The sequence below is a fragment of the Periplaneta americana genome, chromosome 2, assembly GCF_040183065.1.
Source record: "Periplaneta americana isolate PAMFEO1 chromosome 2, P.americana_PAMFEO1_priV1, whole genome shotgun sequence".
Lineage (NCBI taxonomy): Eukaryota > Metazoa > Arthropoda > Insecta > Blattodea > Blattidae > Periplaneta > Periplaneta americana.
The window spans coordinates 215,243,104-215,261,281 of record NC_091118.1 but is presented as its reverse complement, the minus strand read 5'-3'; the positions used below and the strand labels follow the sequence as shown (position 1 = coordinate 215,261,281).

Genomic DNA, 18,178 nt, shown 5'->3' with positions numbered 1-18,178 from the left:
GTGGATATTGTAAAGCATAGTGAGAAGGAGAAATTAAGTGTTCGTGAGCTGGCCACAAAGTTTAATGTGGGAAAAACTCAGGTTAGTGAAATTTTGAAAAACAAGGATGTTATTTTAAAATCATACACTGAGAATGCAATTCTAGATTTCTTTGTGTAAGGTGAAGTGGTACAGTGACTGATGTTTATTTCATTTACAAAACATTTACTGGTACGATTTCTCTCTGGATGAATACTGTAAGCAATCTCACTGTCTACTGTACTGTACTGTAAAATATAGTGTTGAGTATGTATGAGAAATTTTAATGTACTGTATACATACTAACGATTTTCTAAACAGCGGACACTTCTCAATAACGGACATTTAATTTTTCCCCGGCGGTGTCCGCTATTGGGAAGTTTCACTGCACTACACAAATTATGTACGACTACACACTAACAAACCCTGAAGGATAGCATACGAAAAAAAGAATCGTGTGGAAGAACAAAGGAAAAACTTTAGACGTAAATTTCGTGGCCGCTTAGAGCAGTGTAGAAAAACGATCCTGAATTTAGTGAATGTATTTAATGAAACAGGTTCTGTGAATGATGTTTTGCATCACATAAGATGGGAAACGTTTTAATCAGCTGCTGTGTGGAGGGTGAGTACTGTACATGGTACGTAAGTTTTAATCCGGCGAAGCTGTTCTTACCTAGAGCCCCCAGGCGGTAGTTGAAGGTGACCAGCACCACGTCGCCCGTCATGAGGTACTCCGGTCCGTTGATCCGGGTGTTCCCGGAGCCCATGTAGAACCCCCCGCCATGGATCCACACCATCACGGCCTTCGGCTTGTCCACCGATTCCGCAGGGAGCTGCACATCAACCACATCTCTAGTAATACATCTAGTGCTGAACGTTTTAGTAAACTAGCATTTTTCATGGAAATCTAACACCTTGCTGGAGACACCAGGAGTTTATAAAAAGTTGGAGATTTATCCTTCGAAGAGGTGGAAAAATTCAAATATCTTGGAGCAACAGTAACAAATATAAATGATACTCGGGAGGAAATTAAACGCAGAATAAATATGGGAAATGCGTGTTATTATTCGGTTGAGAAGCTTTTATCATCCAGTCTGCTGTCAAAAAATCTGCAAGTTAGAATTTATAAAACAGTTATATTACCGGTTGTTCTGTATGGTTGTGAAACTTGGACTCTCACTTTGAGAGAGGAACAGAGATTAAGGGTGTTTGAGAATAAGGTTCTTACGAAAATATTTGGGGCTAAGAGGGATGAAGTTACAGGAGAATGGAGAAAGTTACACAACGCAGAACTGCACGCATTGTATTCTTCACCTGACATAATTAGGAACATTAAATTCAGATGTTTGAGATGGGCAGGGCATGTAGCACGTATGGGCGAAACCAGAAATGCATATAGAGTGTTAGTTGGGAGGCCGGAGGGAAAAAGACCTTTAGGGAGGCCGATAAGTAGATGGGAAGATAATATTAAAATGGATTTGAGAGAGGTGGGATATGATGATAGAGACTGGATTAATCTTGCTCAGGACAGGGACCAATGGCGGCTTATGTGAGGGTGGCAATGAACCTCCGGGTTCCTTAAAAGCCAGTAAGTAAGTAAGTAAGTAAGTAAGTAAGTAAGTAAGTAAGTAAGTAAGTGTATTGTGATGATAAATGATTGAACACATTTTAATTTTGTCTTTTAAATGTACAGAAATTTGATCCGAACATATGTAACATTTTAAAATTCCTTTACAGAACAAAAGGTTACATTTGTTCAGATCAATTTTCTGCACATTCAAAGAACAAAACTAAAATTATTTCAATCATTTATTATCATAATACACTGCTCTATTAAATTGAGTGGGTCCACACCTTGGAGTAACGGTCAGCGCGTCTGGTCACGAAACCAGGTGGCTCGGGTTCGAATCCTGGTGGGGGCAAGTTACCTGGTTGAGGTTTTTCCCGGGGTTTTCCCTCAACCTAATACGCGCAAATGCTGGGTAACTTTCGGTGCTGGACTCCGGACTCATTTCACCGGCATTATCTTCATTTCATTCAGACGCTAAATAATCTGAGATGTTGATACAGCGTCGTAAAATAACCCAATAAAATAAATAAAAATAAATTGACTGAGAATATTGGGAATTAGTTCAGTAGCTTTTCTAAAACACGCTATGAAATGTTTAATATGAAATCATTTTTATCTCGAAACGGAAGCGAAAAGAAGCAAAATTGTATTAAACTATTGTTTTTAAATATCTCAAAGAATAACGAATAACCCCTTAAAATTAATGACCTTACTTATGGTTCACCCTATAGTTGTTAATTACTGTACAGATAGTGCGTTACATATTACAGTACTTAATGTTGCTTCTTGCATTGTTATCGAGTGTACCATTATGATCCGGCATTATGTGTGTGTGTGTTTTGTCATAGGTAGCCGATCCATCTACGTTTAGTCAAGATCGGTATGTAATTTGCTTTGACTTAAAACAACTTCCACATGAACGTACTGAAAAAATTGAATGTGACATTTATAGAAAAACTAACTTACTGGCTTTTAAGGAACCCGCAGGTTCATTGCCGCCCTCACATAAGCCCGCAATTGGTCCCTATCCTGAGCAAGATCAATCCAGTCTCTATCAGCATATCCCACCTCCCTCAAATCCATTTTAATATTATCTTCCCATCTACGTCTCGTCCTCTCCAAAGGTCTTTTTCCCTCCGGCCTCCCAACCAACACTCTATATGCATTTCTGGATTCGCCCATACGTGCTACATGCCCTGCCCATCTCAAACATCTGCATTTAATGTTCCTAATTATGTCAGGTGAAGAATACAATGCGTGCAGTTCTGTGTTGTGTAACTTTCTCCATTCTCCTGTAACTTCATCCCTCTTAGCCCCAAATATTTTCCTAAGCACCTTATTCTCAAACACCCTTAACCTATGTTCCTCTCTCAAAGTGAGAGTCCAAGTTTCACAACCATACAGAACAACCGGTAATATAACTGTTTTATAAATTCTAACTTACAGATTTTTTGACAGCAGACTGGGTGATAAAAGCTTCTCAACCGAATAATAACAGGCATTTCCCATATTTATTCTGAGTTTAATTTCCTCCCGAGTATCATTTATATTTGTTACTGTTGCTCCCAGGTATTTGAACTTTTCCACCTCCTCAAAGGACAAATTTCCAATTTTTATATTTCCATTTCGTACAATATTCTCGTCACGAGACATAATCATATACTTTTTTCTTTTCGGGAATTACTTCCAAACCTATCTCTTTACTTGCTTCCAGTAAAATTCCCGTGTTTTCCCCAATCGTTTGTGGATTTTCTCCTAACATATTCACGTCATCCGCATAGACAAGAAGCTGATGTAAGCCGTTCAATTCCAAAAAAAATAAAGGTGATAGTGCATCTCCTTGCTTTATGTGACATTTATAGATGCTACAAAATTACAATCAATTTTATTTTATTACACTGAATATCTCACCAGCACTCCAACCAACTCACAATCATGCTGAACATCTAATCTCCTTCACAAGTCGTGGCCGCACTTACTTTGGGTGTGAACACGTTCAGGTACAGGCAGTCTTCCTCCCCCAGGTACGCATTATCCACGAAGTCATCTATCTGGGGGGCTACGGGCCCCTCGCTGAAGGCATCTCGAACTCCATCCCAAGCGTCTGCTGGCTGTGGGGCCTGTGAACAGCAATAACACCCAGCCAGTGGGCCAGTCTGACTACATGTGCAGTTCGTAACGTAAAGAACAGACAGCCTTCACTGCTCCATGATCTTCGGCCGTTAAAGCTGGTTGTCAAGCTATCCACATGGATGAATATATAATAGGATGCGAAACTTACTGAGTTTCCCGTAACACATACTAGACGCGCTGTTTTAGATATTGATCTTGCTGCCACCTGTTGGGAGGAGGGGCGTTATTACATCTAGCAGCGCACCAAGTAGCGAAAAGAGTAACTAATTACTCCATGCATTTAGCAGCGCACCTGGTGGCGAAAATGTTAAACTGTGCAGAAAGTATTCCCTCCCACCCTCATCGATATTCAAAACTAACCCAATTTAAAATAAAACATTTACATTTTTATTCCTCACAGCATCTTCTACTGAAAATTCTTACTGGAGCCAACAGGAAGATAAAAGAGACGATCTATTTTACACTACCCAATTAAAATATAACCAGACATAGACAAAAAATAAAGCAAAAGATTAGATAATTGGGATTGTAATCTTTGGGTATTTATTGTACAGCGCAATGGAAACGTCTGCAAGAACTACTTAGATAATTCAATTTATTATATTACTATTACTTTATAATAGATACATTCAACAACACTATTTTTACAACGTCCATAAACATCACTGTTTATACACACACGTAGTATCACTTTATGTTCACTTATTAGCAAGTTTCTGTCTGCCATCTTGTCTACTCGAGCAATATCTCGAATGGATAAATAGAGAACCATGGATATATTCATCAATGAGAGAACTCTGGGCAATGTACCCAACACGTAATTCTAATGTTCACCACCTACGATGTTGGGCGCTGATCATCTTATTTCAGCCCCCCCGCCGCCAGATGGTGCTGACCGCAGTTTCGCATCCTATTATATATTCATCCATGCTATCCATTTTAGCTCCCTAAATTTATCACTGCTCCCATACACTGGTCGAAATTTCCTGAGAAAATGTCTTTCGTTATTAGGGGCTACAGTCTTTGAAAATGACATTATTCTGAGGAGCCTGGAAGAAGGTCGTTCAGGGAATTTTATAATTTTTACATCCGGCACTGGTTCCCAAAGATGAGCACTTGGCACTTCCTTCTGGAATGCGTCTCTTTGTTCAGAGAGAAGAGGAAAATGTGTGATATTAATAAAGACGAGTTTGCTTCACGTTTTGTGCGTTTCCTTCTTTTCTTAAGAATAAAGTTGAGGAAAATGAGCTTGCTCATGAAAAGGCTTCTTCACCTTTGAGCAAAGAGTCAACACATAAGATTTTCCTCACATTTCTTATGAATAAAACAGAGTTTTGCTATTTGCTCTGAAACATTGTGAAAAATGTCATGAGTTCTTGCAGCACTAATCTACAATATTTAAAAAAGCACGTAGAATTTGATTAAACATTTTTTGCAAAATTAAGCGCTGTTAATCTTACTAACGGGTATGTGCAGTTTTCAGCTTTTGAGGAAGCTATGAAGTCCCTAAATTTTTGTGAGATTTGCCAAAAATTTAATTTTGACAATTTCTATGAGGAATTTTCTATATGTAAAGGATTTTTTTTAGAGAAATCTCTTATCTAAGTTTTGACAGTGTGCAGAAGTGGATATATTTTTTCAGTAAATTTCTCATTGATGAAATTCCCAAAATGTAGGTCTACTTCATTATTTCCTAAGCATATCAGGCTCAAACTCATTAGTAGAAAAAGTGTTAGTTCTCAGTTAGGCAAAAGAAATGGAGTGATGATAGACATAGGTGTTCTATGAAACTTATAAAATCAGAAATTCAATTAACCTTAAATTATTGTAGTTGTATAGAATATTTTAAAAAGATAAGAATGATAAAAAAACTTCCATCTCAAGCTAAACAAATTTGTAGATACTGTATCATTTATTCACCCGCCCGCTTATTCATTCATTCATTCACTCATTTATTTATTTATGTATTTATTTATTCATTCATTTTTTTCATTTATTCATTCATTTATTTATGTATTTATTTATTTCTTCATTTATTTATGTATTTATTTATTTCTTCATTTATTTATTTATGTATTTATTTATTTCTTTATTTATTTATTTATTTATTTATTTCTTCATTTATTTATTTATGTATTTATTTATTTATGTATTTATTTATTTCTTCATTTATTTATTTATGTATTTATTTATTTCTTCATTTATTTATTTATGTACTTATTTATTTCTTCATTTATTTATTTATGTATTTATTTATTTCTTCATTTATTTATTTATGTACTTATTTATTTCTTCATTTATTTATTTCTTCATTTATTTATTTATGTATTTATTCATTTCTTCATTTATTTATTTATGTATTTATTTATTTCTTCATTTATTTATTTATGTATTTATTTATTTATTTCTTCATTCATTTATGTATTTATTTATTTCTTCATTTATTTATTTATGTATTTATTTATTTCTTCATTTATTTATTTATTTATTTCTTCATTTATTTATTTATTTATTTCTTCATTTATTTATTTATGTCTTTATTTATTTCTTCATTTATTTATTTATTTCTTCATTTATTTATTTATTTATTTCTTCATTTATTTATTTATTTATGTATTTATTTATTTCTTCATTTATTTATTTCTTCATTTATTTATTTATTTCTTCATTCATTTATTTATGTATTTATTTATTTCTTCATTCATTTATGTATTTATTTATTTCTTCATTTATTTATTTATTTCTTCATTTATTTATTTCTCTGTTTATTTATTTCTCTATTTATTTATTTCTCTAATTATTTATTTATTTACTTATTTCTTTATTTACTAATTTCTTTATGTATTTCTTATTTCTTTATTTCTTTACTTATTTATTTACTTATTTCGTTATTTCCTTATTTACTTATTTCTTTATTTACTTATTTACTTATTTCTTTATTTCCGTATTTCTTTATTTACATATTTATTTCTTTATTTACATATTTATTTATTTACTTATTTCTATATTTACTTATTTATTTATGTATTTCTTTACTTATTTATTTATTTCTTTACTTACTTATTTATTTACTTATTTATTTATTTCTTTATTTTCTTATTTCTTTATTTACATATTTATTTATTTATTTACTTATTTCTTTATTTACTTATTTTTAATTTACTTATTTATTTATTTTTAACAGGGCAAAGGCATAATTACAATGGATAGCACAAGAAAATTATATTTGCTTATGTCATATAAATGAAAAAGAGATAATATATAAATAAAAGATACAAATACAAATTAAAATGAAAAGAAGATTAAGCTGAATGGTGCATTGTATAGGAAATTGAAGATACACACTGCACAATACTGTTTGCGTCCGATCTCCGTGCCCCCAAACCAAACATGACGAAAGTATGACGTCACGTCACAGCCAGTCATGGAGAATATGTTTCATACTACTCACTGAAAAGGAATTTGCCTACCTCATCTTTTGTTTGCTAACATTTTCGAAATGCCAAACTATTGTCCATCCTTGTCTTATCCATGTAGAGGATTGGTCAACCACTTTGTTTCAGTTCCTGCATTTTAACGCAACTGAGCAATGCGAGGGCATTATAACAGTATCCTTTTAAATACCAATTGTCTGACAACGCGCAAAAGTGAAGAGTATGAAGAATCCTTCAAGATCAGTATTCAAGTGAGACTTTTTCTTCCGGGGGGGGGATTTATATTATATTGGGAGGGGGAGGTGGAACCAACAGCAAAACAAACAATAATATAGATCTTACGTAACAATACAACAAAGGCAGTCTATATAAAAGGGAACATAGAAAAATGGAGTGAATTAAAGGTATAGAGCTATTACCTTGAGCTTGAAATCCATCAAATCCAAGTTAGAAAATTAACACAGACATGGAAATACTGCACATCCAACCAAAAAGCCAGAAACTCAACACACTAGAACAATATGAAATATACAGACACACGAAAACACACCCCAACGATATTCTCAACACACAACTCAATTTCAAAACACATACACTCTTTGACTCTACACTACGAACGCACCCTCACAGGAAACAAGAGGCGCCAAGACCAACAACGACCAGTTCTGAAGATGACCCAAAATAGGTCGAAACATGTAAATAAGGTACGTTAAAATTTAACACAAGAAAGTCTTATCATACATATTCCGAAGTGATAGTGTTAAAAGTTGTGTAATCAAGTTGTATAGAAAATTATCTTATGACGAATTGTCAAACTAACATACTTTATGACAAGTGTTGTGTTGCATGTTTCCACGTATTCACTACATTTTTCATATTCTAGTGGGCATTTATTTTACCTTATCTGTTTTTGTTTCATCATATTTCCCGATAATGGTACGTCTTAATGACTTATTTATGGTTTTAAGGAACCCGGAGGTTCATTGCCGCCCTCACATAAGCCCGCCATCGGTCCCTATCCTGAGCAAGATTAATCCAGTCTCTATCATCATACCCCACCTCCCTCAAATCCATTTTAATATTATCCTCCCATCTACATTTCAGCCTCCCCAAAGGTCTTTTCCCCTCCGGCCTCCCAACTAACACTCTGTATGCATTTCTGGATTCACCCATACGTGCTACATGTCCTGCCCATCTCAAATAATTATGTCAGGTGAAGAATACAATGCGTGCAGTTCTGTGTTGTGTAACTTTCTCCATTCTCCTGTAAATTCATCCCTCTTAGCCCCAAATATTTTCCTGAGAACCTTATTCTCAAACAACCTTAATCTTTGTTCCTCTTTCAAAGTGAGAGTCACAACAATGGTATATCTATAATGTGATAATTTGAGCTACTTGTGATCATAATTTTCCTTGCTGTGTGTACCTAATAAATACTGTGTTCATTGTATGCTTTGTATGGAGAAAATTACACAACACAGAGCTGCACGCATTGTATTCTTCACCCGACATAATTAGGAACATTAAATCCAGACGTTTGAGATGGGTAGGGCTTGTAGCGCGCATGGGTGAATCCATAAATGCATATAGAGTTAGTTGGAAGCTAGAGGGAAAAAGACCTTTGGGGATGCCGAGACGTAGATGGGACGGTAATATTAAAATAGATTGAAGGGAGGGGTGAATGTAGAGTATCCAACGCCCACTGAACGAATATTTCACTTTTATCACTGCCAATGTTGCGCTATAATCGTATATGCAAGGTAGGCTATAACAAAAACCCAAACTAACCAAACCTAACCTGTCAAACAAGCAACAAGTTATAGTAAATGTGTGTAAAATTGGCCTATGTCTCTACAGTGGGCGGGACATAGTAACATTGACCCACAGAAGCAAACCTAACCTGTCACGTGACTCACCCTGAACCTGAGGGCGCCCAGCGCTGGCTTGGCGTACGGAATCCCCCGGAAGCTGCAGTAGCCGGCCGGGTCCCTGGCGCCCCGCAGAGCGCCCTGCTCCACCACCACGACCACGTCGTCCGCTGCACTCCGCGGCATGCTGCTCTCTGCGCTGCGCCCGATCCGATCCCCGTTATTGCGCAACAGTGACGTCAGCTAATGGCGGCGCCAAGTCTATTTTATCGTAGACCTGCCGCAACCTCAGACTCCTTGGGTGAAAGTGTGACGTGCGTACAGTTATTTTAGAACCGCGAGTAACTGGAGGCCTAAATAAATGTTTAAACGTATATTGTTTGCTTTGAAATACGCTCACTGATCCTGGAAACAACATAATTCATCCCCGCCGGCCGGCGTCCTGCACGTAATTGACATACGACAGACAGTGTGCTGAAGCGTGTCGACCTGCCTCTCCCCCCGATAGCAGTTCATCAGCTGAGCGCAAGAGAAAACTTTGCCTGAACTGAATCCATCAGTTGAGCGCGGCGGTCAGTTTAACACGAGCCGCAGCAATTTCCCTTCCTATTTTGTAGAGACGTAGGACTCTCTGTACATTGATAGGTATAACCATACCTGCTGCTCTCGTAAAATTGCTCGTACCGATAACTTGGTACTTGTCAGAGTTTAAAATATTTGTTCCAGTGCCAGTAACGGATTGTTTAATATCTAGGTCACTTTCTTGGACAACAGTAGCCACTCTCTGTAGAGAACCAATTCCAGTAATATTTCTGCGTCTATATCTACAAAGTAATTCTTCTATTATTTATTTAATTTCTTCCTGTAACCACTACAGGTTGTCATCGACAAAGAGTACCATGATACAATAGAGTAAATGCCTTGAGGCTTAGTGATACATTGTTGTTAGAGTGGAAAATAACAATTTGAATTATATTGAAACACATGATATTAAACGAAGTAACGTCAAGGAGATGCGAATTAGTCATGGTCCATATGTATGATGCCTGAAAATAGCTATTGAGCCTTTGAGTGCTGCAATTGTTAGCTCTCTTAAAATATTTTTATGCAGGCCAAAAGATTTACAGAAGTCGACTAGGAACCGGGGTATGGTCCCACGGGCTCCTATCATTAGTCCCCTAATGATGAATTCCAGATGGTATTTGTCCTTATAAAAACTGACGGAAGGTTCATATACATTCCTTTTTTCCTCGTGTACTTCTTCTGGCTGGTGTTCGTGCGATTCGAATTTCACAGTAGGGTCTATGATGTAACCTTCAAGAGAGGGAGGTTTAAATGCAATTATGTCGATTCTTCGATTACTGCCCTCACTGGATATGGCGTGTACTTCTTCATATACTGAATAGCCTTTGTTCCTTAAGGCAGTTGCTATTATAGATCTTACTGTATGATGCCGCGTATTTCGTAGAAGTTCACCGTGTGGACAGGCCCCCAGGACATGGGCAAGGGTTTCAACCTCCCTGTCGCAACGTCGACAGAGGTTACTGCCCGAAGACCTGCCAGGTACACTACGCACAGCTGACACGTTCGCATTCATCTTGATTGCTTCCCTCCACTCACTACAGGAAAGACCCTTGTGATTCCGGATCCACTTATTGGCCGGGGTATATTGTTGGCATAAGAGCACGCCTCTGCCTTTATGTTTTTTCTGGCTCCAGTTCTCAAACGCTTTTTCTCTTAATACTTGCCGTACCTTTCACGTATCTACAGTGCTGTACTTGTCCAAAATATTTGCTGATTCGGTGATATTGAGTGCTGTGAGACTGGATGCAATTTCTTGGGATAATTGCCTTGTAGCATGTAGGAAGGAATTATTGGATTTATATGTAGGATTGGCTCTAGCAGTATTCCCGTTGTCATTCATTTTAATATATGTGCTAGTTTGTGTTTCAATAATGACTTGACGAAACAAATATACTGTATATGAGGGTGAGCACTATTAAAATTCACAGACAACGCTTTGTGGAACGCCTCACATGCATTATTAGTTCTGTCTGAGTAACAGTATCGGAAGCCCATATTTCAGGGGAAATAACGAATCCAGTTTTACGAAATTTCACAGCAAATAATCAGCAAAGGCTCTGATACTTTCATTAACAGGTTGGTTGCTAAGTAAATCTTTAACAAATGCATCTCCGACTTCATTTGGAGAAAGAAATGAATACCCAGTGCAACCATTTATCGTTGTCAGTATTGTTACCTTTTTACTCATTACAAAGCCCCAAGGACTGAATTGTTCTCCACCAAGCCTGGCTTACACTACTCACAAATTTTCTCACACGCTACGTGCCATCACTAGGCCTAAACCTGAGGCTTATTGTGCTTATTGATCCTATTCTGTGAATCAATGGGTAGCCGAACGGCCACGTTCTTGTACAAGTACAGCACGCCGCACCGTGAACTTAACCCGGGGCTATGGTATGGATGATGATATGTGAATTAATGGTGGCGAAATGAGTCCAAGGTCCAACGCTGAAAGTTATCCAGCAATTCTGCTTCAGTTGGTTGAGGGAAAACCGAGGAAAAAACCCCAACCAGGTAACTTGTCTCAACCAGGATTTGAACCCGTGCCCTCTCGTTTCACGGTCAGACGCGCTAACCGTTACTTCACAGGTGGACTTCCCCGATATCTAGTATGTATTTTGTTCTTTACGATGTTCTTTTTTCCCAATGTAGGCGAAAGTAAAAATTTGTCTGGAAGGGCAACGGACAAAACTCTGACAAGAGCAAACGTATGACTCATATATCGAAGAAGAAAACATGGATGTGTTTTATACTTAACGATGTGCGTATAAAAATATCAGACATTGAATTAGGTTATTTTAATTCAGAATTTATCAACTTAAAAGAACTAAAAATAGTTGAAAGTAATCTTATTTTAGCGGCCAAGGAAAAGCGTCTATTCTTTTTTTCTGTTTTAGTGCAAATTGTGCGATTCTCGTGAAATGGCATTTTTCAGTTCGGAAAGCTGTTGGAATTCTGAAAAGCTGTTGGAATAATTTCGTTATCTTGCCTTAATGTTTCTCTACTTCTCACATTTCAGTACGTGCGTTTCGAAACGGATGAGGAACAGCCAGCAGAAGTGGATAATGAATAAAAGGATATCTACAATCCTACCATTCCCTATTACCTCCAAAAATACCAGTTAAAAGAGCTTGAAGTAATTGGCCTTCTGGTTGGAGCAAGAGGTACCGCTACTCTCTTCATGAAAGATGTGTTTAAGAGGCTTGGAATACCTACACCTATTATTCCGATTGTAACCTTAGCTGCATTGAAAGGATCAATTGCTCTCCTGAAGCATCACCTATATTCGAAATCTAATTATGTTCAATAGCATTCTTTACTTTTTTGTAACACTTACCTCTCTAAAACTAGGTATATTTCCACTAATCTCAAAAAAATTATTTGCAGCTATGTACTTGTAGGAGTTTCATTGTTAAAACAAAATCAATGGTTCAATGAACTCGTAAAAATTTCTGTGGTTAAGTGCTCTTTGTCCCTTGTGGCAGCTCACGAATGGTGAGAAGATTTATAAATTTAAAAAATTTAAATTCCATTGATAGCTTGAAGTACAGTAACGCAATTGAATTGTTCGACAGTCATTCACAATTATTGTTTCTATTCATTAAGTAACTTTACATTATGCGATTTGCGTTGGTGGTGGTGGTGGTGGTGGTGGTAGAAGGGGAAGTCAGAAGAAGAACAATTGAACGGTACAGCGTGACTAACTAGTAAAGACCCTCGTGACTATAATCTTTTCGCTGTAAGAAAAATCCTAATATAAACAATAGCAGTGACTGAAGTGAGGCTTCATTGGCCGCTGTTTGGCGCCATAGATTCTCAGTACGTGTTCCCGCCTACTGTTGTACATTCTGTTTCATGTTAAACATTTGCCGTTACTCTTCAAGTAGGCCTAACCTCACTACTATGCATTCGCTTGCTTAGGAAACATTTACTTTATAATTACAGTAATTAAAACTCACATAACTTATTGTATACATTTCAGACTATTTGTTTTTCTCCGCTTTTGGGAGGGTTTCCACTCTTATGTTTAATAACCACACACACCGAGGATGCAGAAGTCATACTTCAGTACCACGTGCTTACAACGTGAACAACTACGAGCTCAAGTGACGCCAGCTTGTTACAAGAACAGACTACCTCGGTATTACTGTTTGTATTCATCCGCGTTCATAGATAGGTAGATAGATTTATTCGTTCCATAATATTCTTACATTTGCTTTATAGGATAGAATAAAGAACATGTCCAATAATTCTTACGTTTAACAATAAAATGCAATACATATTTATAAAATGCAAATATGAAATATGTACAGAATTAATACCTTAATAACAATAATATTTTATACAATGTAATATGTTTACCATTTAATAGTATTATACTATTTACACAGTATTGTGAGATGTCAAGAATTCATCTACAGAATAGAAAGTGTGAGATATTAAGTAATTTTTTAGTTTTACCTTAAATAATGCTGGGTTTTGGCTATGATTCTTAATGTCTTCAGGAAGACTATTGAACATTTTTATCGCCATGTAACGTACTCCTCTTTGATAGCATGATAAATTTGATGATGGCATATGAAAATCATTCTTTCTGCGGGTATTTATACTATGTATGGCCGAGTTAGTTGGAAAATTTTCTTTATTACATAAGAGGAAATGTATTATAGAGTATATGTATTGATTTGTTAAGGTTAGAATCTCTAATTTTTTTAAAAATAATCTACATGATTCTCTACCCTTTGCTCCAACTATTATTCTAATGGCTCTTTTTTGTAATAGGAATATATTTTTACTATCTGCAGAATTTCCCCAAAATATTATTCCGTAGGACATAATGGAATGAAAATAGGCAAAATATATTGTCTTTAAGATACTGCTGTTTAGAAATTGTTGTAACGACCTAATTGCGAAGCATGCTGAGCTAAGTTTGGGAGTTATTTCTTTGATATGATTTTTCCAATTTATTGTATTATTAATATGCAAACCAAGAAATTTGGTTGTTGATGTTTCTAGTAGAGGTATATTGTTGATAGTTGTGTCCAATGTTTCAGAGATTAAATTTGAAGTGGCTTTAAATTGAATCATGTTAGTTTTATTAATGTTTAATGCTAGTTTATTGGTTGTAAACCAGTCATAAATTTTAAGGAGAATTATTTCTGTTTTATAGTACATAACAAAATATAAAAGTAGCTTTTCTTTTACATATCGCTTTACATATGAGTGAAGTTATATGTTTCATTATATTCAACAACTAGAATTTAATTTTTTATTTTTATATAATACAAGATGATAGTTTCCAAATACGGACTATATTTTCCTGCGTCGTGCGAGTGTTTCGACTGTGAGTCAATCACGGGTATGACAGCCACGTGCTTGTGTTTACATTATGATTTTTCTTACAGCGAAAACAGTATAGAGACATGTAAGTGGTGTGAAGTCTATGGCCCGATTTCTTCAGCCTTTGTTATAATGCATCTAACATAGCGTTAATTAACTGTAAGTTAAAAGTATGAATTGCTGTTAAAAATATTGCGTTTCTTCAACTTTACATTTCACATTTTAACATTCTGTTTGTTAACTCTCTGTTAGGACCAGAGATTCTAGAGTTTAACCATAACCTATAACCAAGTATAGGCTCACTTCTGTTTTCTGAACTCTGACAATTGCGATTCTCGCTTGTTTCTGTCGTTTGATTCAGAGAGAATAGAAGTCTTTCTATTCTCTCCGGTTTGATTTCTGCTTCTTTCCTCGTCTGTATCACAATAGCGTGGAGCGGCGTATTGGTGTTGCTGTTATGAAATGGAAAACACTGAAACAAAAAGAAATCGTGGGGCTAATTTCTCTTCGTTCGAAAGAAAGCTTCTGCTGGCAATTATTTCCCAGTATAAACCAATTAATGAGAATAAACAAACGGATCTAAGTTCAAAGCGAAAAGTGAGGCTTGGCAGAAAATAGCCTATACCTTTGTATGAACTTCTGGTCTGTCAAATCACAGAAATCATCCCCTCTGTTTATGTATTCATGGATATCATTTTCTAAATAATGGAGATATATAAGTTCAGCATCTAACGCACCAGCCATATTGGATACTTCTATGCTAACAGAGAGCTAAATGATTTAACTGCATGAAATTAGGCAGTTAAATTAACATAGGTTTTAACAGTCTGTTAGTACTAACAGTAATTGAAGAAATGCTTCAACTGTTAAGTTTACAGTTAAAATGGAATAACACTCTGTTATAATTTAACGAAGGTTGAAGAAATCGGGCCTATGCCTACTACGTGAATGAACCCGAGTTTTAAATTACTCCATTTGTAATGTCAGTCAGTAAATGGACAGAACCCTTTGCAATGTCCGGAAAATCAGAATTGTTGACATGTAAATACTGCAGTACGACAGAAAGATAAAGATGAGGCGATGAATGAGATGCCAATTTAGCAACTTCGTCACTGAATGTGACGACTTTTAACTGTTTTTCGACGATAATTCTTTTTTCCTTTCCAATCCTTAAATAGGGATGTAGCGACTTTTTCAGCACCCTCTAGCAACAAGACTGAAACTTTCTCTATTGATAATAAGAAGTCTAGCGACTTTTGAACTACAGACTGGCGATTTTCCGTTCTGTTTTCCATGCGTGACGCTCCCATAATTACGACATAAGGAAGAAGCGTGAGCGTGCTTAGTGATAACAACCACAGCGCATGCTAACGACAGAGACAGGATCTCGTTGCCCAACTGCAGCGGAACTGTGAGGCTTTGGGAGACGTAGCTGTAATAATCGAAATTCTCCTGAATTGTAGCGGAATTTAAAAAGAAAATCATGCTAGGAGCTTAAATTTGTATATTTTCTCATAATATTTCAAAATAAATGTTATTCATTTTCCTATAATATTTTGTGTATATCTAACTCTAATAGATCTTACTTACAGACGTGGACAAATTATCAGCAAAATTGAAGATTTTTATTATATATTTTTACAAAATATGATTCTTCAATTTAGACTACAGTTGACATTTTTGCGTATTTCCAAATTATTAGCAAAATTGAAGATTTTTATTATATATTTTTACAAAATATGATTCTTCAATTTAGACTACAGTTGACATTTTTGCGTATTTCCAAATTATTAGCAAAATTGAAGATTTTTATTATATATTTTTACAAAATATGATTCTTCAATTCAGACTACAGTTGACATTTTTGTGTATTTCCAAATTATTAGCAAAATTGAAGATTTTTATTACATATTTTTACAAAATATGATTCTTCAATTTAGACTACAGTTGACATTTTTGCGTATTTCCAAATTATTAGCAAAATTGAAGATTTGTATTGTATATTTTTAGAAAATTTGTCTCTGCAATTTGGACTACAGTTACATTTTGGCTATTTCCAAATTATTAGCAAAACTGAAGATTTTTATTTTATATTTTTACAAAATTTGACTCTTCAATTTAGACTGCAGTTGACATTTTTGTATATTTACAAATTTTTAGCGAAATTAAAGATTTTTATTATATAGGCTATTTTTTACAAAATTTAGCTCTTCAGTTTAAACTACAGTTGACATTTTTTAATATTTCTGTCTATTATAATGATAGAAATATGCAAAAATGTCAACTGTAGTCTAAATTGAAAAGTCAAATTTTGTAAACAGAATTATCATAATCGTCAATTTTGTTAATAATTTGTCCACGTCTGTACTTACTTACTGGCTTTTAAGGAACCCGGAGGTTCATTGCCGCCCTCACATAAGCCCGCCATTGGTCCCTATCCTGAGCAAGATTAATCCAGTCTCTATCATCATATCCCACCCCCCTCAAATCCATTTTAATATTACCTTCCCATCTACGTCTCGGCCTCCCCAAAGGTCTTTCTCCCGCCGGCCTCCCAACTAACACTCTATATGCATTTCTGGATTCCCCCACACGTGCTACATGCCCTGCCCATCTCAAACGTCTGGATTTAATGTTCCTAATTATGTCAGGTGAAGAATACAATGCGTGCAGTTCTGTGTTGTGTAACTTTCTCCATTCTTCTGTAACTTCATCCCTCTTAGCCCCAAATATTTTCCTAAGCACCTTATTCTCAAACACCCTTAACCTATGTTCCTCTCTCGAAGTGAGAGTCCAAGTTTCGCAACCATAAAGAACAACCGGTAATATAACTGTTTTATAAATTCTAACTTTCAGATTTTTTGACAGCAGACTGGATGATAAAAGCTTCTCAACTCTAATAGATCTGAAAACTAAAAATATAATATGCTGCGAGACCTACAAAACAAGTGATAATCATATCACGAGGTTCATCCAGTGATAAGAGTACTCCAACTTCACACGATTCGTCTGGGGTGAGATCTGAGTCATAACTTCAATATTATCTAGGCCTGCTAGTGTATTGTAGGGTGTGTAAGAAAAGAAATACATTGGATACGCTAGTTAGGCCCACATGTATTCCAACTTAGTAGCATTGTACAATAATATAAGCAAATTAAAATGTGTAGTGTGTTATTACATGGAGAAGAATAAGTAAAGCTTTTTGCAAGATATTTTGTTCTGCGTGGGTAACATCACAGCTAGCATGTACATTGCAGCCCCCCCCCCATACCAGAACTGCGACTAGCATACAAACAGAATGTACGGTGTATCATCTCCACCCCAGCACACCCCTCCTCATTTACAATTGAACAGTGTGATCTCAAAACCCACTCAGTTCATTTGATCATTTTTATGATTTATGCATATATATGCAGACAAACATTATGTTATAATTCTTTACTTACAGTTTATTATGCCCATATTTACAGTCACTTAAGTTACGGGACGGTTTTGATTATTCTTCAGAAGAGAGCAGTGAGAATTATTAGTGGTGTCTCTTCTCGAACTCATTGTAAACCACTTTTTGTACAACTAGGAATACTTACGTTGCCGTCAATGTTCATTCTCGATTGCCTTCTGTATGTTAAGCGTAATGTGCATAATCTTCCTACTTGTTCATCCATTCATAATTATTCTACCCGTTCCAGACTTGACATATATTTCACCAAGTACAAATATAGTGCTACAAG

General features: G+C 35.7%; 1 protein-coding gene across 3 annotated transcripts in view; it reads right to left on the bottom strand.

The window, feature by feature from the left end:
- The window catches only part of LOC138695119 (carboxylic ester hydrolase-like), an 86,992-nt gene that overhangs the window by 32,450 nt on the left and 36,364 nt on the right, over nt 1-18,178 (bottom strand). For 2 of the 3 annotated variants that reach the window (XM_069819534.1, XM_069819536.1), the window contains exons 2-3: nt 3,568-3,708; nt 692-851 (exon numbers count right to left, since the gene is read on the bottom strand). In XM_069819534.1, coding sequence (XP_069675635.1) covers nt 692-851; nt 3,568-3,708 — 301 coding nt within the window. Of the gene's footprint in view, nt 1-691; nt 852-3,567; nt 3,709-9,071; nt 9,667-18,178 lie in introns of those variants that run through there. The other variant, XM_069819535.1, reaches the window with a different exon arrangement.